At 49.3% G+C, this 22,328-nt stretch overlaps 9 protein-coding genes across 9 annotated transcripts; 2 read left to right on the forward strand and 7 right to left on the reverse strand.

Moving 5' to 3' along the window:
• Window positions 1-144: 144 nt before the first annotated feature.
• On the forward strand, window positions 145-471 carry TRUGW13939_05388 (uncharacterized protein; the record flags this gene model as incomplete). The annotated part of the gene is made up of 1 exon (XM_035488552.1): window positions 145-471. One exon carries the CDS (start codon window positions 145-147, stop codon window positions 469-471), a length of 327 nt encoding a protein of 108 aa, XP_035344445.1.
• A 195-nt stretch (window positions 472-666) lies between these two features.
• Window positions 667-1,940, reverse strand: TRUGW13939_05389 (uncharacterized protein; the record flags this gene model as incomplete). The annotated part of the gene is made up of 4 exons (XM_035488553.1): window positions 667-786; window positions 848-1,099; window positions 1,160-1,794; window positions 1,922-1,940. The coding sequence occupies 4 exons, from the start codon at window positions 1,938-1,940 to the stop codon at window positions 667-669; spliced, it is 1,026 nt and encodes a 341-aa protein (XP_035344446.1).
• An 858-nt stretch (window positions 1,941-2,798) lies between these two features.
• On the forward strand, window positions 2,799-4,791 carry TRUGW13939_05390 (uncharacterized protein; the record flags this gene model as incomplete). The annotated part of the gene is made up of 2 exons (XM_035488554.1): window positions 2,799-3,108; window positions 3,167-4,791. The coding sequence occupies 2 exons, from the start codon at window positions 2,799-2,801 to the stop codon at window positions 4,789-4,791; spliced, it is 1,935 nt and encodes a 644-aa protein (XP_035344447.1).
• Window positions 4,792-6,892: 2,101 nt separating this feature from the next.
• Window positions 6,893-8,640, reverse strand: TRUGW13939_05391 (uncharacterized protein; the record flags this gene model as incomplete). The annotated part of the gene is made up of 3 exons (XM_035488555.1): window positions 6,893-7,790; window positions 7,843-8,132; window positions 8,188-8,640. The coding sequence occupies 3 exons, from the start codon at window positions 8,638-8,640 to the stop codon at window positions 6,893-6,895; spliced, it is 1,641 nt and encodes a 546-aa protein (XP_035344448.1).
• A 3,406-nt stretch (window positions 8,641-12,046) lies between these two features.
• On the reverse strand, window positions 12,047-13,048 carry TRUGW13939_05393 (uncharacterized protein; the record flags this gene model as incomplete). Its single annotated transcript, XM_035488556.1, has 2 exons — window positions 12,047-12,666; window positions 12,733-13,048. Coding segments are annotated over 2 exons (936 nt in total), but the record flags the coding sequence as incomplete, so codon positions are not given.
• Window positions 13,049-13,888: 840 nt separating this feature from the next.
• TRUGW13939_05394 (uncharacterized protein) lies at window positions 13,889-15,729 on the reverse strand (the record flags this gene model as incomplete). The annotated part of the gene is made up of 8 exons (XM_035488557.1): window positions 13,889-14,391; window positions 14,459-14,561; window positions 14,620-14,941; window positions 14,997-15,282; window positions 15,336-15,395; window positions 15,445-15,502; window positions 15,557-15,577; window positions 15,634-15,729. 8 exons carry the CDS (start codon window positions 15,727-15,729, stop codon window positions 13,889-13,891), a joined length of 1,449 nt encoding a protein of 482 aa, XP_035344450.1.
• A 1,089-nt stretch (window positions 15,730-16,818) lies between these two features.
• On the reverse strand, window positions 16,819-18,722 carry TRUGW13939_05395 (uncharacterized protein; the record flags this gene model as incomplete). Its single annotated transcript, XM_035488558.1, has 6 exons — window positions 16,819-17,894; window positions 17,960-18,253; window positions 18,306-18,404; window positions 18,503-18,547; window positions 18,604-18,657; window positions 18,719-18,722. The coding sequence occupies 6 exons, from the start codon at window positions 18,720-18,722 to the stop codon at window positions 16,819-16,821; spliced, it is 1,572 nt and encodes a 523-aa protein (XP_035344451.1).
• A 999-nt stretch (window positions 18,723-19,721) lies between these two features.
• On the reverse strand, window positions 19,722-20,278 carry TRUGW13939_05396 (uncharacterized protein; the record flags this gene model as incomplete). Its single annotated transcript, XM_035488559.1, has 2 exons — window positions 19,722-19,868; window positions 19,928-20,278. 2 exons carry the CDS (start codon window positions 20,276-20,278, stop codon window positions 19,722-19,724), a joined length of 498 nt encoding a protein of 165 aa, XP_035344452.1.
• Window positions 20,279-21,086: 808 nt separating this feature from the next.
• Window positions 21,087-22,036, reverse strand: TRUGW13939_05397 (uncharacterized protein; the record flags this gene model as incomplete). The annotated part of the gene is made up of 2 exons (XM_035488560.1): window positions 21,087-21,514; window positions 21,568-22,036. The coding sequence occupies 2 exons, from the start codon at window positions 22,034-22,036 to the stop codon at window positions 21,087-21,089; spliced, it is 897 nt and encodes a 298-aa protein (XP_035344453.1).
• Window positions 22,037-22,328: the final 292 nt, after the last annotated feature.

Consider the following 22,328-nt stretch of genomic DNA (forward strand, 5'->3'; position numbering starts at 1 on the left):
TTAAATCTTTCTTTCTCCTTCACCTTTCTACGTTCTTCTTCTCTTTCCCTCACAACACAACCCAACACGACTCATACATAAATCCTCGACCTGTGGGAAATCCTTTTGAAACCAAAAAACCCACACGTATTAATCTGATTCACCATGTCTCGCCATCACCCCGATCTCGTCATGTGCCGCAAGCAGCCCGGCATCTCCATCGGCCGCCTGTGTGACAAATGCGATGGCAAATGCCCCGTCTGCGACTCCTACGTGCGACCGACGACCCTGGTGCGCATTTGCGACGAGTGTGCCTTTGGAAACTACCAGAACAAGTGCATCGTCTGCGGTGGCGAGGGCATCAGTGATGCTTTCTACTGTTTCGAGTGTACGCGTCTAGAGAAGGATCGCGACGGTTGCCCGAAGATTATAAATCTGGGAAGTTCTCGGACGGATCTGTTCTACCAGAAGAAAAATTTTCGAAATCAATAGTTTCTATCTGTCTCCAGCTTTGTCTTACGGTGGATGCGGCGGTTTTACACGCGGTATACGAGAGGTTTTTTTTCAAATACTGGAGTACTGTCGCCCGCCTTATCTGGAAGGTCAAATCGGGGACAGCAGCAACTTGCTATGAACTTTATGAAACTTCACGTGGACATGTCATGAACACTATCTACCTGCCACCGTCTACCGACCCGGACGCTTGGGTCTGGCAAATCCGCGTTTCGGTGCCGCCTCGTCCTGTGGAGGGCTGACCTCTTCCTGCAGTCTGCTTTCGGTGATTTCATCTGGCGAGGAACCCTCAATCTGGACTTGGGTGTTAGAACATGGGGATTCTCGAGATTGACGACTCGGGGAAATTTCTCACCTTTTTATCCACTTTGATCCCTTCTAGTTCACCCAGTCTGATCGCCATTCGTCGAGTGCTCGCATAGAGCATTTTTTCCTTGATACTTGAGCTTGAGGGACAAGTGTATATAAACACAACCACATCGGATCCGGGGTAGTGGTAGAAGCTGTATCGCGGCGAGGAATCCGATAGCTTGGAAGCCACAGCACTGGGAGCGACACTTGAATCGGCACTGGCAAGTTTGACGGTTTCGGAACGGACGTCGATAGACTGTACTTGAAGTCAGTATACACACAAGATATAATAATAATACCAGTGACCTGAACCCACCAGCTGCACTAGCTGTCCATCTTGTATAGACCGTAAAGAGGACTTGATGTCCTCGTCCACAGGCATAGGCATGTCGACACTACCACCTGTAGCATACCCACTGACTCTGCCCAATGTCCCTCCAGTACCAACATCTCTGCCCGCAGTGCCATGCCTGGCTTCCTCTTCAGCGCGTCGCACGGCGTCTAATTCCCTTTCCTTGTCATCCATCAGCTCCTCTCTCTCATACCCGGCCTGGGGAGAGCCATTGCCTTCCAGATCACGCTCTCTCCACGCTTGCTCGGCGACTATTTCTTCCTCCTCTGTTGCGAAAACCGTGGTAGTGAATTTCTCGCTCCCCAATTCTCTGGCCAGCGTTGAGCGCGTTGCGGCGAACAGAGTCTTTGCTCTGACTCCTGCATTGGATGGAATGTAGGTCAATGCCACGAGTGTACCGGGGGAATGGCGAATGATCAGGAAAATGGGCGTTTTGGGCTCGAGGACGGACTGAAGCGTGGGGACGGACGAGTAGAAGGAGCCCGAGAAGGGAATTGCAGGTTTCGGCTGGAGACTCTCGGAGGTAATCGTCACGGGCAGGGCGAATTGCGAGTCGTCTGCAGTGAATGCTTGGAAAGCATTTTGCAATTCCGAGGAGACTGGAGAGTGCGGTTGTGGTCAGTTGGTTATTGAGTGTTTGGCGGTGATGCTGGACTGCGGGGTTGAGCCACAGCCCGGCCGAGTGTGCATTGTGAATGTCCTCGAGCCAAACAATTATAGACTCACCTGATATTCCGGACTGCATATTGAGCTGCTCTCTTTTCGCTCGAGCAGAAGCAGGCAGTTCGCTGCCAGGGGCTGTGGAAGGAGACTGGCTGGTTGTTGTGTTCACCTCCGCAGGCGGTGCCTGGGGGTGTTTAGTGTCTCAGCCGTCTCCACTGTGGTCGACTCGGTTGGTGCATCCAGCATAGAAGAGTAGAAGCAACGATGAATTTTACAATAATGAATTTTGCAATAATAAATCCGGATCTAACAAGTTGTATCTAAAGACTATATGCTTTTTAAGGAGAGAAACCATGGAGCTACCAAGTCAGTTATGTTGGTTTACGCTGTTGTATCGCATCAGCTACATACAAATCAGCCCTCTTGGCATGTTATTGTTAACCACGAATCCAAAAATCATTGGTAGATTGGTCAGTCCTTGTATCCAACAGCCTTTTTTCCCCTGCCTCGAGGATAGATATCTTATTCTCCAGCGGCAAGTGGTTGACAGCGTTGTGAGATAGGTTGGCAGTCCTCATTTGACAGTGGCAGTAAATGGGACGATAACCAAGACAATGGCGAGCTGGCTTAGCTGAAGCCTTTGGAATACGCCACCGAGCATTTCAGCTTTGAGCCATCCAAAAAAATGGCATTTCATGCCCAGTAGTTGACGGAATGAAGGAGAGGACCTGCAGGCTGCAGGCGCAGCTGATCAGGTCACGTTGCCCGCGCCATTCCCGACCGGGCCTAGCGCGCTGCCTCAAAAGAACGGCGGCGCTCGCCCACCTGCAACTCTCTCCTCTCTTTCTACTCCCCCAAGGTCGCTGCTGGTCCAGTTAATTGCTCTTCATGCCTTCTCTTAGCCGTCCATCGCACATTCTGGGCTTTCATCCCTCGTCCGATGGCCGACTCTTGTATTGTGTGTTTAAACGACCTTGGCGGAGGCGCCCCCAGCAGCCCTGCTCCCGTTGTCGTCCCATCTACGCCGCCAAGAGTTGATAATCGCGATAATGATGATGCTGCTTCAGACGAGCCACCGCCCGCCCCGGAGCCGCTCTCGGACGTCTCATCCAAACAGAGTATTGCCCGGCTCGTGCCGTGTCTCCATGCCTTCCACGACGACTGCCTCAAGCCGTGGGTGGAAAGGGCGAACAGCTGTCCCGTCTGCCGGGCAAGTTTCAACACCGTCGAGCTATGCGACACTGTTGGTGGTATGTCAACTCGCCCTTGCTTTGCGTCTACGGACTCCGAAACTTACTTCCCCTTTAGGCCCCGCCGTGTCGATCTATCCCGTTCAAAACAAGGTACAAGAGGCGGAGTTGGATCCGTTCATGATCCTCGAGGAAGAGATCACCGACGACTCGGACTCGCAGCCTTGTGTGATTTGCGGGGATAACGATAACGAAGACGTGCTGCTGCTGTGTGACGGATGCGATGTGCCGTCTCATACCTATTGTTTGAACTTGGACGATGTGCCCGCTGGCTCATGGTACTGTGAGACGTGTCAAACTCAGCGAACCCTGAACGCTGTGTCTGAACCCCCAAGCAGACCCAACCGCAGCCGCCAACCGGAACGTCGGACCCGTGCGCAACAGCGTTCGCTTCGTAACCGCAACCAAGCCAACTCCCTCCAGTGGGCGGCTGTGTGGCAGTCTGTGTATGACAGGTTGAATCTCGACCTTGACTTTCCGTTCGATGATACCGAACACCCAGTTACACGGGGTCCGATCCTCCGTCGAAATCGCGCCGTACCTACCCGGTCCCGGCGCGACTCTACCCGCGCATGGCAGCGTCGGCTAGAACTCGCAGAACGACAAGGAAATGGCCGTGTCTTCCGAGACCCTGCTACAATTATTGACGAATATGTCCCTCGACCGTCACGCCCCCGAGTCCCGCGTGCGCCAACCCCACAGCCGGAGTCGGTTGAAGAAGTGCGTGCATGGAACGCCTTTGAACGTGCCAGGGAATTGGAAGACGACCCTAATCCGTCCCGGAAGCGGCGAGAACCGACCGAGTCTCCATCCCCAGAACCGACAGAACCTGAAAGAAAACTGAAACGACCACGCACGAGACGTACAGAAGAATTAGCAGCGATCGCTACACAGACCAGCAATGGCGAAGCGTCGCGGTCTGCGGCTCGCGTCCAATCCGATAACCCTGTCACCAGTGGACCTAGTTTTCTACAATCCTTGCTTAAAGAAGTGGAGGATTCCTCCAACACTCGACGCAACCACTCCCTTGGGCCATCTGTACATACAAACACTCCCACCGAATTCCACAACACATCGGGTCCCTCCTCACCTTCCATATCACCAGCATCTTCGAACCCATCATCACCCCGGCTATCACCTACCAGCCCTCCACCCCTCTCTCGAAGGCGAGCAGTCTCGCCAATGCAATTATCCTCGAGTCCGGCCTCTTCTCCTGCGCCAGAATTCTCTCCGTCGGTCTCGCCGGCTCAAAGCCAAGACGACCTTAACATCAATGGGTCTCCAGCACACCCAGACAGACGACACCATCGAAGCCATAGACGCGACCACATCGGTGCGAGGTCGAATGACAACTCCCCTTCTCGCAAACTATCACTTTCTGTCAAGACAGATGTACAACGACTGGTGGGGTCCGAATTAAAGCCTTTCTACCAAGGCAAAGTTATCACAAAGGAGGAGTATACGGATATCAACCGCACAATCTCACGCAAGCTATATGAAAGCGTCGGCGATGTAGCAACTTTAGAAGGAGATTATCTGACAGAGCTCAGAGGCTTCGCCAACAGGGAGGTCGCAAAAGCGATCGACCTAGTTCGAAGCAAAACCTCTTCGAGTGACGGAGGTGTTCCAAGCGTACCCGAAGCACATGTTACAACGACGTCGGCGGGGGAAGAAGAAGGTTGATACATATATATACATATAATGACATAATGCATGGCAACGGCGTTGGAAGTCGGGCTTTTTTCGATTAATGATTTGGGTGACTGGCGGGTGTAAGCGCTTTTGAAATTAGATACCCTTGGGGATATATTTGTACATTATATATATATGTACCATCTGAACTGTCAATTTCCAATTTAAATGTGGTAAACCAACATTGAACATTTTAATGGTCGGTCGCGTGCGTTGCAATTGCATGCAGTTGATCTTTACATGGTTAAAATACATGCTCTTTGCCGTCGCCACCTGGTTACTGTTATTATTAGTATTATTAGTATTATTATTATATTGTAAATTTCAAAATATTGTTCTAGATTGATGCCAATTTCAATGTTATCAATAGCGGGAAAGGGGGTTTCTCGAACACCAAAAGCCATGGTCGTGGAGGCTTATAGGTATGGCCATGAATACGATCGGAGTGAGTGCGTAGTTTGGTTTGGCTGCGAGAATCTATGGATATGCATGCATCCTGGGTATCTGCAATACAATTCACCCTTGTAAATCCCAATTGATTCGTCATTCAATTAGATACGCGGCAAATGCAAAGCATCCTCTTCTAATTGGAGATACAGACAAAGTCTATTATCTGATTTTCGCCTTTTTGTAAGTGGTGAATCCAGAGGAGGGGCTCGGGATTTACTCCTTCTGGGAGCGCGCTTACGCTTTATTATCATCGTACCTTAGAGCAGTTTCACAAATAGTCATGCTTTACAGGTGACCTGTAGGGGTCTCCGCCGCCCATTCATGGCAGAAATGAATCATGCAGCGTCTACATGAAGCGAAGCCAGGCCCACGGACTTATAAACTGTCCACAGAGATTTCCTCAAGCCATCTATGGCAGTAATGGATCATAGAGTATATGAGCTCATGCACCTGCGCACTTCGATCTTCCTTTACTGTTTGCTTCACAACATTAAACAAATTGTCGATGAAGTTTGTCTTTTCATGTACATCTTGCGGATACATTCCAGGCCCTTGGCGGTATATATCAGAGATGATAGGGAGGACATGTGGTTTGGTGGTTGTGGGCTTTATTGATAGTATTGACCCAAAGACCAAATAATGAATCAAGCACCGTGGCCTCTCTTGTTGGGTAGTGTTGATTTTTATTCGGCTTTTTTGTGTGTACTACATGTACATGTATATACTTCAATATATCTCTCTCTCAACATTTGTGTTTAGCACCACCTCCACATGCAGATGCCCTTGACTGGACCAGTTAGCATTTTTTTTTCGCATATGCAATGCATGACCAACGTCCAATTCAAATATTTAAAAGGTCTGGGTAATTTTATATATTCTTTATGCATGTTTTGTTGTGCAACTTAATTGATCCTTCATCCCATGTACTGCGTTCCGGAAACCGCGCAATAACCACCGCTCCCGGAACATGATTTAAATAACCACCATTTGAACGCGACTCATATAGGCAAATATGTGTCAGATATTTCAACCGAGCATGTTAGCTCAGGGGGAGAGCGCCGTAAGACCCACTTTTCCATCAATCCGACCAATAACATTGTAACTGACAATCTTAATAGGGGCTCATAACCCGGAGGGTACGACACCACTTTCAGTTCTATTCGAGAATTCACCACTAACGAATCTTCTAGACCCTGGATCGAAACCAGGACATGCTAAAATATCTTTTTTTGTATATTTTTATATTTTTCCTGCTGGTCTGTGTACAATAATTGTATTTTTATTTTTTTGGCCGGACTCGATGGAAAAAAACTTGCACGATTTCCGATGAGGTATGGTTAAAGAATGGTTCTTCGGTTAATGTTACGAGCACACAAGTGTTCCTCACTAATTTCATGGTTCTAATCATGTACAAATTTGCCAAGCTTTTATCCGAGCACAAAAATCAATATTATGTATTATCCAATCTTGTTCGAATTATATACTATGTATGACCGGAAAATTCATATCGCCACCAAATGATGCTTGAAAAATGCATGAAACCCAAAAAAAAGAGCGCTGGTAAATATAATATATACATGGATATCACAATGCAAGTTCTATTAGAGATCCCAAAAAAATACCCACAAAAATTATTCTCCTACTATACCCTCGGGTTAAACCGACTCATAGAACGAAGCTTTGCTCCGTAGATATAAAACAAAATCGGAATCGGAATCATCGCGACAGTCAAAAATCCGAGCAGACTGGACGCCCAGTCCACGCCGAGTTTTTGATACATTTGCGTCGCAAAGAGCGGGAACGCGCCACCCAAGGCGCTTCGCACAAGGGTGTTGCCGGCAATGGCCGAGTTGGCATACATCAGATACACGTCGATGATATAGTTGAGTCCCTGCATGAAAATGACAAGGATACCCGCGCCAATGGGTACGCCGGCGATGACTTGCGGTACCCAGGAAATGTTCTTGTTGGATGTCCAGCCGAACCAGAACAGGCCGATGGGCAGTAAAATGGAGCCGATGATCATGGGTGGGAGGCGTTCTTCAGGCACGACACGACCTTGCTGCTTCATCTTGCGCGCGAAACGGGTCTTGGTGACGAAGATGATGAGGGCACCGCCGATGAAGACTCCGACGAGGATGCTGAGGAAGGGAAGCGCGGCGACTCCGGCGTGAGACCAGCCACGGACTTCCTGGAAGGAGATTGGGTATGCTTCGAAAGTGAGGTATAGGATTCCATAGATCAGGGCTAGGTAGATGGTGACGAGCAAGAGAATCGGCTCGAGGAAGAGCATCTGGAAAGGTCGGAGGAGGTAGCGAGTTACAATATCGCCCATCTTGGGAGGGTTCTCGTCAAGGGTGGCATGGTAAGCCCAGTTCTTGGTCTCGACGCGCAGACGGGCTGCACGCTGCTGCAGAATGACGGGCGCGTAGGTCTCGGGGACGACGATGAAGGCGATGATCATGAAGGTGGCTGATGCGATAAGGGTGATCCAGGCTGTCCATCGCCAGCCGAGGTATGATTCAACGACGAAGCCGCCACTAAACCAGGGTAATTAGAAATGAGACGACACGAAAATAAAGCCAAACTTACATGATGGGTCCGAACGTGGGACCGCCAAAAGTAGCACCAGAGAAGAAGGCAACGGCAACGCCTCGATCAACCGGGTTCCAAATGTCTGCTAGAGTGCCTCCGATGACAGCCAATGGCGCGCTGCCGAAGAATCCTATAAAAAATCGAGCGACGAGAATGGTCTGCAGATTCTGGGCGACGGCAACGGGGATATGGAAAAGGATAAAGACTAGGTAGCCGAAAAAGAGAGGCCTTTTGCGGCCATACAATTCCGATAGAGGGCCCCAAACTAGTGGGCCGATGGCGAAACCCTGGAGAACCCCGTTAGTTTTTGTTGCCCAACAGTGACTTGAAAAGAAAGCTTACGAATAAAGGTAATGAGGTTGCGAGGGTGGTTATTTCAGTGCTAACGCCGTATAATTCGGCAGTGACTAGAGTAGCTTGCGAAAAAACTGAGCTGGAGAATGTGATCCACACAGTGAGAGATGAGAGTAGCATGGTGATGGTCCATTTGAAGGGAACGGAGAAGTTTTGCGGATTTTCAGGGTCGTCGGGTCCACTCCAAACGACGAGGTTGGGATCTGCCTGCGGCGCTTTCTCACTGGCTTCTTCTGTCTTGAGACCAGGCCCAGCCTCGAGGTCGGCCTTTTCAGGGGATATTGAAGGGGAATTGCTTCCGTCATCCTGACCGTCGTCGGTGTACATGGCGCTGGGGATGGTGTCGAGGCGGCCGTTGTGCGGCGTTGAAGATTGTTGATCGAAGCTTGCTCTGGTAGGCGTGGTAGCCTGCGAGTCAAAGAGGGAGGAACTCGATGCCATGTCCCCAAAGGAAGTCGTTGGCAAGTGAAGACGAAGCTAGGCTGATGGTGATGGTGGATATACCAGGTAAAGCGGGTAGCACCTCATGGTCTATATAAAGAAGATCGGCTTTAGGGCAGCAGTAAATCCATGTCCTCGGTCTTTCCAGAAGCCGGATTTTAAAAATAATAATACTAAAAAGTTGCGTAGGTTACGATAGGATTTGTCAGGCTCCATACGGAGTTAACTGTAAAAATGTCGTGACTGTTTTTTTTTTTTTTTTTTTTTGGTGCAAACAAAAGTCCAGGCCCACATCAAGGAACTTAATACGCTAGCTTACTGAGAATATTCACGGCGAGTCGGGGCTTGCGTCTCCCGACTTAGCCTGATCTGATTTGATGCCTGATGCGACTCTGACGAAAAACCGTTGTACGTACGTTGCTTGTTGTAGCTCGGACATGACTCAAGAGGGTGCAGACCGGCACTGCTGGCGCCACACCGCTGGGAGCTGTCCAGCGCGCTCTGCAGTTGCGAGTACACTCTAACTCTATGAATACGGATCTGTCATTTTTTCTGAGGGTGTTATCCACAAGAACAAGTTGCACAAAAATCCATCGCCAGCCATGTGCATTGTGGGTACAAGCAGCCGCGTGCTCTATTTTCGTCAAAGCACTGTGGTTGGCCATAATCGCCCCACTTTCGGCGTGTGCAAAAAGCGAGCCAATCAGTGTACATCCGAATAGCCGAGAAGCATTGCGACTGGCTGGAATTACGCAAAGTGGGCCCGGCAGCGGGAGTTCACGAACAGCCGAAGTCCCTGGAGCCTCGCTGGAGGCTTCCAGATGTGGTTAGTGGCGGCCGTCTTTTAGCGTGGCCCGCCGGAGATAAGAATTATCTTCAGCATAATTAGTAATTAACAGCCACTATGCTGAATAGTAATCTCATAATTATAAACAGGCATTTTACGGAGTATGAGGTGGGATGACTTATTAATAATATTCATAATTTAATGTTGTTTGTTGTTTAGTAATAAGCACATTGTATTATTCTACCGACTTCCTGGGGTCTTCCCAATCGGGTTAGGGTCGATCTGGGTCGGAACAATAATGACGACGACAATCAGATAAGGCTATCTCTTGCGTCACTACCTCACTGCATCACTTTGTCACTTCTCAGTCTCTGGCTAGAATACATGTATTCATCCATGGCGGCTTGAAACGTCTTTCTGCTTCATCTGACATGTCGACTGCTTCTTTTCAGATACAGTCTGCTCTGCTACCCTGCTAACGTGGTCGGCTAATCCCCAAACGGCAGGCGGGGCGCGATTTCCCTGTTTGACGTCCCCCTGCCCGCAAATTTAATCTGCAACTCTTTCGCTGTCTCGAGCTGGAGTCATAATGAAGCGAAACATGCAAACACTGGAACACTGAAGCACCTTGTCCGGATAGAACATATGGGCATACAAGCTGCCGATGCCGATTTGCCTACCCGCATACGTGCCGTGACTAGGTACGCAAATTGTGACAGCTCCGAATTGGATACGTTCAGAACAAATCTGACCGAAACCAAAACAGGGCCATTCATCATACCCTGAACACGACAATCATCCGTCGGCTTTCTCTTGGTCTCCCGCCAGAGACCAGGCTTAAAGGCATGGAGAGACTGCCTTGATTAACCTTGCTTCGGCAGCAAGACCGATGCCAGGTATAGGGCCCTTCTTCAGGATGCCCTCATACCGGAGATCGCCCGTAGCCAATGCCTATCTTCTGACTTGGCACATTTGAGGACTGTATGGGGACATGTCGACGCTCATCACCACAACGAGGCTGTCTCACAGAGGCCGAACGGGAAAATGTTGTTGCCAAAGCTCAAGCTTTATTCCAGCATTGTCTCAACATTGTCATGGAAATCGACACCGTGGTTTCGTCCTACCGACCGCGACCTGCGGTCGGTTTCCGCTGCTACAACCTTTTGACCTTTTATCTTAGGTTGCTTGTGACCATCCTCATACTAGGTGGCGTTGTCTGTGTGTTATGATTCCTATTCTTTGTTTGGGATCTGAACTTCCCGTCCGGATGATGGTGTGTCATATTTTGGCTCGAGAGGCATATCACATAACAGCATTTTGCGTTTGCTTGCTTGGCCTGGTTTCTTTCCTGCCCCGCGTCTTATATACCGACTAGCGACGTACCCATGACTTTCTCTTCCGAATATTTCTCGCAGGCAAATGTCCCTCCATGCAGTTAAACGACACCGACCAGCTACCAACCTCTTGCCTCTCACCCAACAAATAGCCTATTGATCACTAAATACGGCTAAATCCTGATAACACGGACTATACTGGCAGAGAACGGAATCTGCAGAAGCGGATGACAACTGGGAGGCATCCCCAAACACCCAGCGTATGGATGATTGATTTGATATGATTTTCGAACCTGGCTTACATTTTTGTCTCTCAAGATTTCAATACGATGTCTCGCAGCCCTGCAGCTGGGGAAACGACCCAAGCTCCCAGAAGACCAAGTATCACGGAGTTGGCCACTATACCGGGATTACAACTAGGAGACGACACATTGACATCATCCACGTACTGGTCTCGACAAATGACAAGATTGCCTCTGGACATCACCGTGCTTCAGTGGTTTCGAAGCCGGAGGCACCATCCCTTTGTAACGATCGCGACACACCGGCGGTCATCACTCGACCTCTCAGCTTATACAGTGTGGATGGCCCGAGCAGTCGACATATGCGCGGGCCTCCGACGGGAATATTTGCCAGTCCTTTCTGGCTGGACACGACGAGCACGACGAGCACTGAATGGAATCAGACCTTGCCTGCCACCGCCCAAAGTCGACGTACCGCGGATCGCCTTGGGTCATTTATTTTCGACGGATGTGTTTGGACGCGAGGATGAGGTGCCCCTTTACTACATACAAATTGTGCAAGGAGCCTCGGACGCCGTCAAGGTGTTGATCTCATCGTCCAAACTGGAGTTGGTAGAGTCTGCTTACACCGAGGCCTGCTTGGGCCATTCGACCGTGTTCGTGGGCGGAATCTGCCAGAGCGCATGCCAGAGCGCACGCTCAACACTGTTTGGGCCGAGCTGCGATATGACTCGGCGAAACGTCGATGAAGCGGTGCAGATGATTGCAGAAACTCCGAGCAAGGTTGGGATTATCTATTAGATAGTTCAAGAACATCGAAGTGGTATGCATAAATTTCGTTTCTTAATATGCAATCAATAATGCCAATATGCCAATATGCCCTCGCCAGTATATGAATACATGTAATAATAACTCCAAATATCCGTAGAAATGTCCGGCCTCCCAGTGCTGATGAAAGAATACCACCCAAACTCCACGCTCATAACAAACCCAAGCTGAAAAAAGAATGCTGCCTTTAAACCAGATAGAGAAGAAAAAAAAAGTCACTGCTTCAACTCAACCAACGCCCTCACCCTTTCCACCCTCTCAATCGCCTTCTCCAACCGATCCAGCCTTTTCCGCTTATCGCCATCTCTCTTCTCTAGCAACGCGACACGCTCTTCTAGTTTCGCGCGCGCCTTGCGCTCCTGCGCTACCATCTCGTTGGCCTGGCTGAATAGCTGTGCGGTGAGTTCTTCGAGTTCCGAGTTTGCTTGCGAGAGTTGCGATTCGGCTTCTTTGCGGAGTGTTTGTTCGCGGTTTAGTGCGGTTTGGAGTTCGGCGTCGCCGGGCCCTGTCTCGGCTATGGGCGACGAGACTAGCCCATGCTGGTGATGGGCGTATGAGAGTGGTTGTGATGATGGTTGTGGTGGTGAGCTGGTCGGGTGGTATGCGGAATGCGATGTGTGAGGCGGCGTGTTGGAGCTATTAGAGCCCTTGGATCCGCCGCGACGATATGATGGGAAATACGAAGCAAAGTTAGCGAAGCGGCTTTGCGACTGCTGCTGCTGTTGTTGGTGTTGGTGTTGCTGCTGCTGTGAGGGTGTTCTTGGCGGTTGGTCGGCGGCCGACGATGTCGACGTGCGGGTTTGCGACTCGTTGTCGTCGTTGTTTAGATCTAGTGCTAGTACTTTTCTGTTAGTTTTTGAGGCCTTTGACAAGAAATCAGAGAGAAAGAAGAACAACATACCCATCTCAGAAGCACGCGCAGTTAGGCGCTTAACCTGAGCTTCCAGCTCCTGAATCCGCTGCTGCGCAACGGCCGCTTCTTGCGGCGAAGGATGTTCTCCGCAGTGAGGACATGTTGTCGTTTGTGGTAATGAAGCGGTGATCAGCGAGTTCGTCATGGGCGAGGAAAAGTCGTGACAGTCGTTGGAGCCGACTAGTCTCGTTCTTGTTGATGGTGGTGTTGTTATTGTTGTTATTGTTTTTGGTGGTGGTGTTCTTGGTATTTGCTGCCTCTGCGATTCTGCGACGGTGACGGTGGCGGACGATGACATTGCATTGCTGTTGTTTAAACAACAGCTCAGCAGCAACGTTGGTGCGGTCAGCTGGTTCGTTCGGGCCAAAACGAGGGGTTCGAGGTTATTTATTGGTAGGTAAACACGAGGAGGTCAAGTGACCGAGGCAGGCGGCGTCAGCAGGGGGGGGGGCATGCGCGAGTTAGTTGAGTTGAGACGAGAGTCGAGATTTGTCGAGATAGAGACAGAGGAACAGACTTGGTGGAGAGAAAAAGACAGCGGAGAGTGACAGTTGTTGTAAAGCAAAGCTGTAACAGAAGATGATGCAACGCCAAGTCACGTCCGAAACAGGGGGCTGCCGGCTGTGATTGGCCGTGTGCAGAGTTACTGTTACAGCAGATTTGCTTCGGGTTTTTGAATTAATATTTGCTGCTTGTTTTTTTTACTCGAGGATAGCTGCTGCTTATATTTAATATTGTATCGTTGTTCATTGTAGTAGTAGTCATTCTCATGTATGTCCCGGAATGTATGCGGATACGCTGCAAGGGGTCTGCATACCGTAGGTCTGCTTTAATTTGTATCCTGCCACACGTGTATTATTCTCTAAGAAAAGTATTTTTGTCCAGGGAAAGAAAGAAAAGAGCAGAGTAAAAAGAGAAAAAGTGCGCAAAAACGTGAACTCACATCACGGTCATATATCATGAACATACATACCCGTCAACATCAACATCAACACCAACAATGACTCCGTTCTATACAGATAACGTATCCCTTGGCTCATCTTGCTGCTATTGCAGGAGCCCCTCATCGACAAGACCCCTCCTTGCCGAGTACATCCAGTCCCTCGAGTCCTGAGGCTGAGACGACAGCCATACATATATGATTTCACCCTTCAACCCTAGAATCCAACCCTGAACCCAACCCCAAACCCCCAGCCACAACCCTCCACGCCCTCCAAACCAACTGCCCAACCTTGTCATCCGTCGACACCAGTAAAACCGCAGTCCCGCCACTCATCGCCGCCAGCACGAGATTCATCACCTCCCAGCCCACCGTCTCAACAAGGGCGCCTGCAAGAATCGGTCCAGCCAGAGTGCCGCACGCCCACGCCGAGCTGTGCAAGCCGTAGGCCTGCCCACTAGCTCCAGCGTCGCCAAAGGTGCCCGGAAACTCGCGCTCTTGCCGCTCGATGGGTTCGCTGAGCTCGACCATGAGCGGGAGTAGCACGGCCGAGAAGGAAAAGCCGGTGGCGACGAGCAGCGCGATAAACACGATGCGCGACTGGAGAGAGTCGTCGGTGACGAAGCGGAATGAAATGAAGATGGGCGTGAGTGAGGCGAATGAGATTGACGAGACGACGCGGGGGCCGTAGCGGTCGATTGCGTATCCTGTGTTAGACATTGTTAGAATTACTACAGCCGTACTCTGTATAGCTGTAGAAGTAGAGCCACCCACCAACAATCGGGGATATAATGGCCGGGATGGTCAGGGCAAAAAAGGACATTCCAATCCCAAACGAGTCCCATCCAAAAGTCTTGATGACGAAGACCGGAATTGTCTAGACAGCCAGTACACTCAGCCACCACTCAATTGAATAAATAGATCATGCAACTTACACTTTCAAAAGAAGTCCAGAGAGCTCCGTCGACAATGCTCGCCAGCAGGACAATCAAGAGCTGTCCGGACATGGCCAGACGGACAATTGGCGGGATGGAGCTCGTCGAAACAACACGACCAGGAGAAGCCTGCTCCTCGTCCCCGGTGGTTGTTCGATAGCTCGGTTGTTGATCGGCCAACAGAGGATCTGTTTCGCCGTCAATCCGGTTTTTTGATGCCTTTTTGGACTGTGGCTCGATCATCAGACACCGGAATACGATATCGATGCCAATCATGGCCAAAGCCAATATAAAAACCGAGTCGTAGCCAGCCTGGTCCAGTCTGAGGATGTCAGCTAGATCTCTATATTTTAATGGTTCAATGTTTATACACTCACAGAATCCCTCCCAAAGCCGGCCCAGCCATCGTGCCCACCGTCATCGACATGGAAACATACCCCATCGCCGACCCCAGCTGTTCTTTTTCGACCGTGTCAACCACGAGCGCGTTTCCGACAGTCCACATGGCCGCGTCGGCCACGCCCTGCAACATTCGCGCAACGATCATGGCCGTCGGCGTCCGCGCCATCCAGAACATCACCGTCGAGCCGGCGACGGCGACTAGGCCGATGACAAACGGCGGTTTTCGAGACGAGCCTCTGTCGGCAAAGTATCCGACCACGGCTAGGGGTTTAATTAGCAGTTGTTTCTTTCCTGCAGATTGATATCCGGCTTACGCGAGCTGAGCAGGAGAGCGCCTCCAAACGTTGCAAGAAGAATCGAAAGCCATTTCTGGACTTGATTGGGTTAGTATGCTGTCAGATTGAAGATATCGTATGAACTTACGTTGGTCATCTGGCAAGTGAAGGCGGTCTCTGAGGATCGCTGGAATAAGAGGAATGACCTTGAAAGCGCTCAGTAAAAAGGCTCCTAGTGCATTTCATGCAACGATCCATACCATTCCGTATATAAAAACATCCTGTCACATCCATTCCGTTAGTGCAATTCATCGAGAAACAAAAGCTAAACACATACAGCAAAAATTGCAATAGACACGACAATCACGATAAACGACTTGGACGAGCGAAAGTCGCTCCATGGCTGCTTCTGCTTCGCATTGTCCATCGTCATCTTGCCAAACGAAGCGAAGCACCGCGATGGACAGGGGGATAACAGCAATAAAAAAAATAATAAAAATAAAAATTAAAAAAACCCCAATTTATCATCTAAGTTGATAACCCCGCCACAAGCTCGATATCACCAATAGCAAGTCTCACCGCCCCCCCCCCGCGATTGACAGATTATTGACTGGCGATCCACCGATTTGTCGACACTAATGCGAGATACGTCCCATGCTAGACTCGACGTAGTTATGAGTTCCCTGCTTCGGACTTGTTGCATATAGACCGGGGCTGTGACTGATCTGCACTGTGCATTGTTGGTAACCAATAATGTTAAGTATAAATTGGCTTTTCTCTCGATCGCCATCTTCTAATAATATCTTCTAATAATAATTCAATGTGTTTATAAAAAAAAAAGATAAAAAATGAAAGATCGGAATTCTTTTCTTGTGCTTTACATACAACAACAACCCCCTTCACAGAAGCCTATAGCCAATAGATGCGTTGTAGATAAGGTCTTCTCAACTGAGATTCCCTCTTCTCCTGGCACAAACAAGCAAGAAAACTTTTAAATAAAACCGCGCTTTCAATGGGAACAAGAAAAAAGGAAAGAAAAAACAAGAAGAAAAAATTATAGGAAGAAAAGTGAAAAAAAAAGGAGATAAAATCGCACCAGGGAAGGGACCCAAACACAAGAGAGAGAAAACAGAGAGAAAAAACACCGTGGTACCAGACAAGGTGGGAATGAGGAGAGAGACAGAGAGAGGGAAAAACAAATCGACATGATCTAGAGATAAAAGAATGCACGAAGTTGCCCTGTGTCAAGACACCTCGGCGGGTTATCGTCGTGTTCTGATATTGCCGTGACAAGAGACATATAGAAGCGTCAAAAAAGAGGAAGAAAAACAGGAAAAAAAAGTTTTGCGTGATGCAAATGTCATTTTGCGTAACCTCGTGTGGCTCGTATTCCAGTCATTCGAGGTACCGACATTGTGGCGGGGGGAGGAAATATTCGAGAAGCAGACATGCGCATGTCTCTTGTTCGCTGCATGGCCCAAATTATCAGAGTCATCCATCGCCCAAAGAGAGAAGACGCCATCTAGGCACCGCGACCGCGGCCCTTGTTGCGTTTGCCAGTCGAAACGGTGCTCCAGCCTTCTTCATCGGCCTCGGTTGCAGCGGCTGCAGCAGGCTCAGCCTTTCGCCAGCTACCACCAGTAGTAGTAGTAGCCGTAGCAGGCTTGCCGGCGGCCGGCTCGCTCGTCGCTTCTTTTGCGGCAGTCGGTTCTTCAGTGGCTTCCTTGTCCTCATCGTCTGCTGCGCCCTCATCCTCACCCTCACCAGCCCGTTGAAGGAGCTCGAAATTTGACTTCTTCGGGGCCTCGGGATCAGTATCTTTGGCGCCATTCGCATCGCTGTCCTTCTCAGTCTTGGCCTTTTCCTTGGATTGGCGTTGCTTTTCTGCCTTCTCGGCCTTGGATTTCTCCTCGGCTTCCTTGCGAGCGCGATCACGTTTGTCGGCCACCTCTCGCTCTCGGGCGGCACTGTCAATGGGGCGAGCAGCACCAAATGGACTGGCCTTGGAGTCACCGGCGCCAGCAGCAGCGCCTGGGGCAGATTCCGACACAGTCCTCTTCTGCAGGTTCAGCTTCGGGCGGACAGCGGGCGCTGGGGCAGCCGCAGAAGTCACAGGAGTCGCAGTTGCTGCCACAGGTGAAGATGGAGCGCTAGGCTCTTTGGGTGTAGGAGGAGCATCAGGGCGCATTCGTGCTCGCCACTGGTTATCCAGGTCGGCTGCTGTGGGAGTCCGCTCTGGGCGTTCCGGTCGCTCTTGGAATTCGCGTCGGGGTGGTCGAGAACCGTCCTGGGACCGGCCTTCTCCCCATGCCGGAGAGCTTTTGCGGAAGCTAGAGCCCTCGATGTTGCGTGGTCGGCCGCCCTCACGCCCGGGTGCACCGGCCACAGGAGACAGTGGGCCCTTGCGCTCCCAGTTACTGAAATCGCGTGGCTTTCCATCGCTTTCGAATCGACGTCTCTCGCCGCGCGCACTGCCGGTCTCCGAAACGTTGTCGGGGAAGTCTCGTTGAGGGCGGTCGGTTCCACGGCGGGGCAAGTCTGGGAGGGGGCCTTTCCTGGACCAGTCGCTGAAGTCGCGAGACTGTTGAGAATCCTTGGCTAAAGAAGTAGTTAGTCGAGCTGCATGAAAGAATATTGCGCGAGTTGCGTTGGTCAAAACATACGTGGCTCTGCAATGCTAACACGGATGCCTCGGCCTTGGAGGGATGTGCCGGAGAAAGTAAGAGCCTTCTTCAGTCCTTCAACCGAGGCAAATTCGACGTAACCGAAGCCTTTGGGGGTGTGGTTCAACTTGTCCTCGACAATACGGACATTGGTCACTTCGCAATCGGCGAACAACTCGGAGACGTCGGTGGAGCTGGCGTCGAAGGAAAGGTTTCCGATATGGGCTGTGTATGGGGGTTCGGTTGGCAAGGGTAGGTCGATGCGAGAGGCGAATGAAGGGCGTTCGCGGTCTTCTAAAAGTTAGAAAAGATATGAACAAGAATCGGATGCTTTGCTTCTATATACCGTTGAATCCGTTTCCAAATCCAGCGCTGGAGCTGACAACGCGACGATCTCCAAAGGCCGAAGTGCCACCACCGCCATAGGTCGAACGAGATTCCGAGGCTGGAGAAACGAAAAGTTAGTCAAGTCTTCATGTGCGACTGTGATGCTTTCTTGACGACGTCTGAAGTGGGAAAACAGAATCAAGGCACGGCACTTACTGGTCAAGGGCATGTCCTCCATCTCGTCGGCCCAAGAGCCAAAATCTGTCGCATGTGTTAGCCAGTCCCATAGTCGCTCGTCAAACAGCGAGAGAACGCACTCTCATCGGCCAAGAAGGTCCCGATGGACATCTTCTGAGCCTTTGGTTTAGGCGCTGCACACGCAAATTAGCCATTAATTAATCGACAAGACGAGACCACAGAAAGTCGACGAACCCATGATTGCAATTGGTGAGAAGAATTGGAAAAGCGCGCCGTGGGCTGTGCGCGTCTCTTCCTTTTTGGTTTTTTGTTTTTTTTGTTTTTTTTTTTTTTTTTCAGGTCCGGAGATTCGCTAAGGTGGGAAAATTTGCTGGACAAAAAAAAAGCGGCAGGCGAAGGTCCAGCACACAAGGACCGCTACTTCTCAGTCGAAGAGCCGAAGAAGTCGAAGGATAGAAACAGGCGACTGTTTCGATGACCGAGGTGGAGAGTGGTGGGTTGGGCAGTGGTGGTGGTGGGAGGAGGAAGAACCGACTTCTCGGTGGTAGAGGGGAAGTCGACGATAATTTTTGACTTCTTTAGTCATGGCGGCCAGAAAATTCAGGCGCCGACACAGCGCGCTTAGTGCGCCGCCCGCTTCTGCCTTCGCACTACTACTACTATTATTATTGTCTAGTTAAGTGCTCCGGATAATAATTACTCTTATTATTGATATTATTCTTCACCCTGTTCTCTACTTTGGTGATTGTATTTTCCTGCTGCTGACACTTTGTGGGATGCGCTGCGGCCTTTTTTTTCTTCTTCTCCAGAACTAGGCTGCAGCGCTAGTGAGTCTCGACTCGATTGATTCGTTCTGACCTTGCAGCCGACCTGTCACCGGTTCCTGTCTTCTAATATGTGGGCATTTGAGACTGTAACAATGAGTTCACAGCCGGCGCTCATCAATAGTCTCCAGACGAGGATTGTTTGAATGTGGACCAAGAGATCACGTGACATATACAAACAGATCAAACTTGCCAAGAGTTTGTATACGAATATATACTTCCACCCCCTCCAGTGGTGAATAGACCCAGTCTTGATAACTCCACGACTTGGGACGTAGACATACTCGATCAAACACACGATCGAGGAATGATAGGACAAAAAACAAAAAACAAGCAAAGCAAATTACAACCCTCCTTGCACTGACTAGTGCTACGCTTGCCATAGCCCTTGGCAATCGGACTAACCTGTCCCTCTATTCAACAGGCTGCAGACCAATACCATGAGTTGGAGGATCACGTTTGGACTGGACAATCTGAATGGCGCTAGCATCGATGTATCCAAGGTCAACAAGTCGACGAACATACTCCATTGTCCATTCCTGGCACCTTTTGTTGGTTGTCTAGGCATGTCTTTGCATAAGCAATCATGCGACGAAATAAAATCTCAACTTTGACTTACATCGTTAACAGGAGCCAGAAAATTTTGGCTCCTTCTTGGTGGGGGAATTTGACTAGCTACGAGTTCTATGGCGCCCTTTGGGGTGTAATAATCGCCGGCCTTGATATTTCCGTCGTCCGCAAGGTATTGGGAGTCAATTTGCCCAATCAGATAAGCAGTATGCGGCTGCTGGGTCAGATCTACTGAATATTTTCTCTTAAATTCAAGTCGATAACCAGCCATGGGGGCACCAATAACGTGAATACGCGTTCCCAAATTCTCATTGGGATCAGAGAGAACGAAAATTGCGAAATGTGCACGCTGGTTCGACTGACGGCGGTATGTAATAAGAGATACACTTCGAAGCGCCATCGGATAGATAGTCACGGAAACTTGGGGCTTCGCTGAAGAATCGGGCTAGAAACGAAACAATGCAGATATATTATTCCTTGAGGGAGAATAATGAAGTCGATGAGAAAACTATATGTAACGTTTGTATAGACGAGCGCCAAGGCAGCAGTTTTCCTTGCCTCACCATGTACTAGCCAATAATATCTATTAATTTACCAGGCTAGGCCAAATAGGGCCCCATAGTGGGGCTGTAGATTAGATCAGATTAGATTAGATCGCATCAGTACCTCCACTGACTTTCCTATTTTCTTTTCTTTTCCATCACCTAAATAAAATTTACCAAAGAAAAACGATCCTGCTAATATATTCTGGCCGTTTCTCTTCTCTTTAGTGGCAGCAGCTCTTGTCTCATCTCTGCTCCCAGCTGTAAAGCGTCTCTGCAATATGTATACCGACAACAAGATAGCCCTCCGCTTGATCATGCATTGCATATGCGAAAAATGTTAACTGGTGGAGGAGGGTGCAGAACATGGATATTTAATGTTGAGATATATATATATATTGATCTATATAGTGAACACAATTAAAACCCGAATAAAACATTTGAATACCAGGAGCCAACCAAATCAAAAACCATAAAGAATCATACAATAATTCCCTGGTGCTATCGATAGCAGAGGCCAGTGGCTATGGGGCTATGACATGTTTGCAATCGTCATTCCATTGTCATTGACAGTTTTTATTTTCATTTAATCAACTGGTGGAGCGTGGGTAGTAGAGGAAGTTATCTTACATTGCTAACATTGGAAAACTGCTCTGCTATAGTAGCTTATACGGCTCCTATCTGCATAATATATTCAGCAAAAACTTTAAACTCGGTCGTATATGGGCCCAAAAATTTAGGTATCCAAACGTTGCGCCACTCTCCCTCAATTGTGGTCGTGTATAGAGCCTTGCAATACTCCCAGTAGTCGGGATACCAGCCAGCATGAGCCCAGTCAATCACCGCGAGGACGCGAGGGGGGCTTGTTGAAGAGATCATAATGTTACCCTGATGTAGGTCTCCATGGGTCAACTTGATTGTTCCAGTGTCTGGTAAATATGGTCGATAAGGGTCTGAATATTTTTGTGAATCAGGTAGCCATCGTTGAGGCAGTGTAGAAAACCAGTCATTAAACTCTTTGATGCTCTTGAAAGGGCCTCCTGGTGGTATGTGTTCAAAGATGTAATCAAGTAAACATTTACGAGTCATTGATCCTATAGAACTTGTCAGTAAACAGTTGCCTATCTATCCATCAAGACGCACGCACCAATAAATGGATCTATAGGATCTTGTTCAACTTGCCGAATTGACGAAACAATATCGCGAAGCTCATGACAAATCGATTCTCTATCCAGCTCAATTAGATGATCCCAACGATTGTACAGCGATTCCCCCTGGATAAGCTCCATATAAATAAACACGTAGTCTCCGTCGACTTTCCAGCCATACACTTCCGGTATAGGAACCTTATCAGCAAGAATTTTCCGAAGCATACGCATGGATATAGCCTCTTCAACCACCACACGACAACCAAACTTCACGATGAGATTGAGATCGTCAAATTTGACGGGTGTGGGTCGATGTTTAGAGAAGTCTTTTGAACGAGCGGCAACCTCTGCTGGGCTAGGCAGGGGTTTTCCTGGATGAGTTTTGAAAAAGGAGGAGTCGAGGAAGTTCATCTCTTTTGTCTTTGCATCGGGGAGCGATGATGTTTTAGCTTGGGGTATATTTGCCATTTTCAATAAGAAGCTGCACCTCGTTGTTGACGTTGTGACGAGGATAAATAAGAAGTATGTGAAAGAGGTGGTGGCATTATCTCCCTCCTTCTAGGCTGACCGCCTGCCTCTTCGGGGCCAGCCAACCATCTGAGACACTTTAATCGCGATTTCTTAAAGAGATATATTTTTAATTATTAGGAAAGAGGTTGTGGGCTGGTGAGAGAAAATGTCGAGAAGCAAGTTACAGATTGTCAGTGTCGTCGTGTGGATCGCGGCAAAGTTTAGGGCCATGATTATAATGCGCCGACTG

Source organism: Talaromyces rugulosus, chromosome III (assembly GCF_013368755.1).
Source record: "Talaromyces rugulosus chromosome III, complete sequence".
In the NCBI taxonomy this organism is placed as follows: Eukaryota; Fungi; Ascomycota; class Eurotiomycetes; order Eurotiales; family Trichocomaceae; genus Talaromyces; species Talaromyces rugulosus.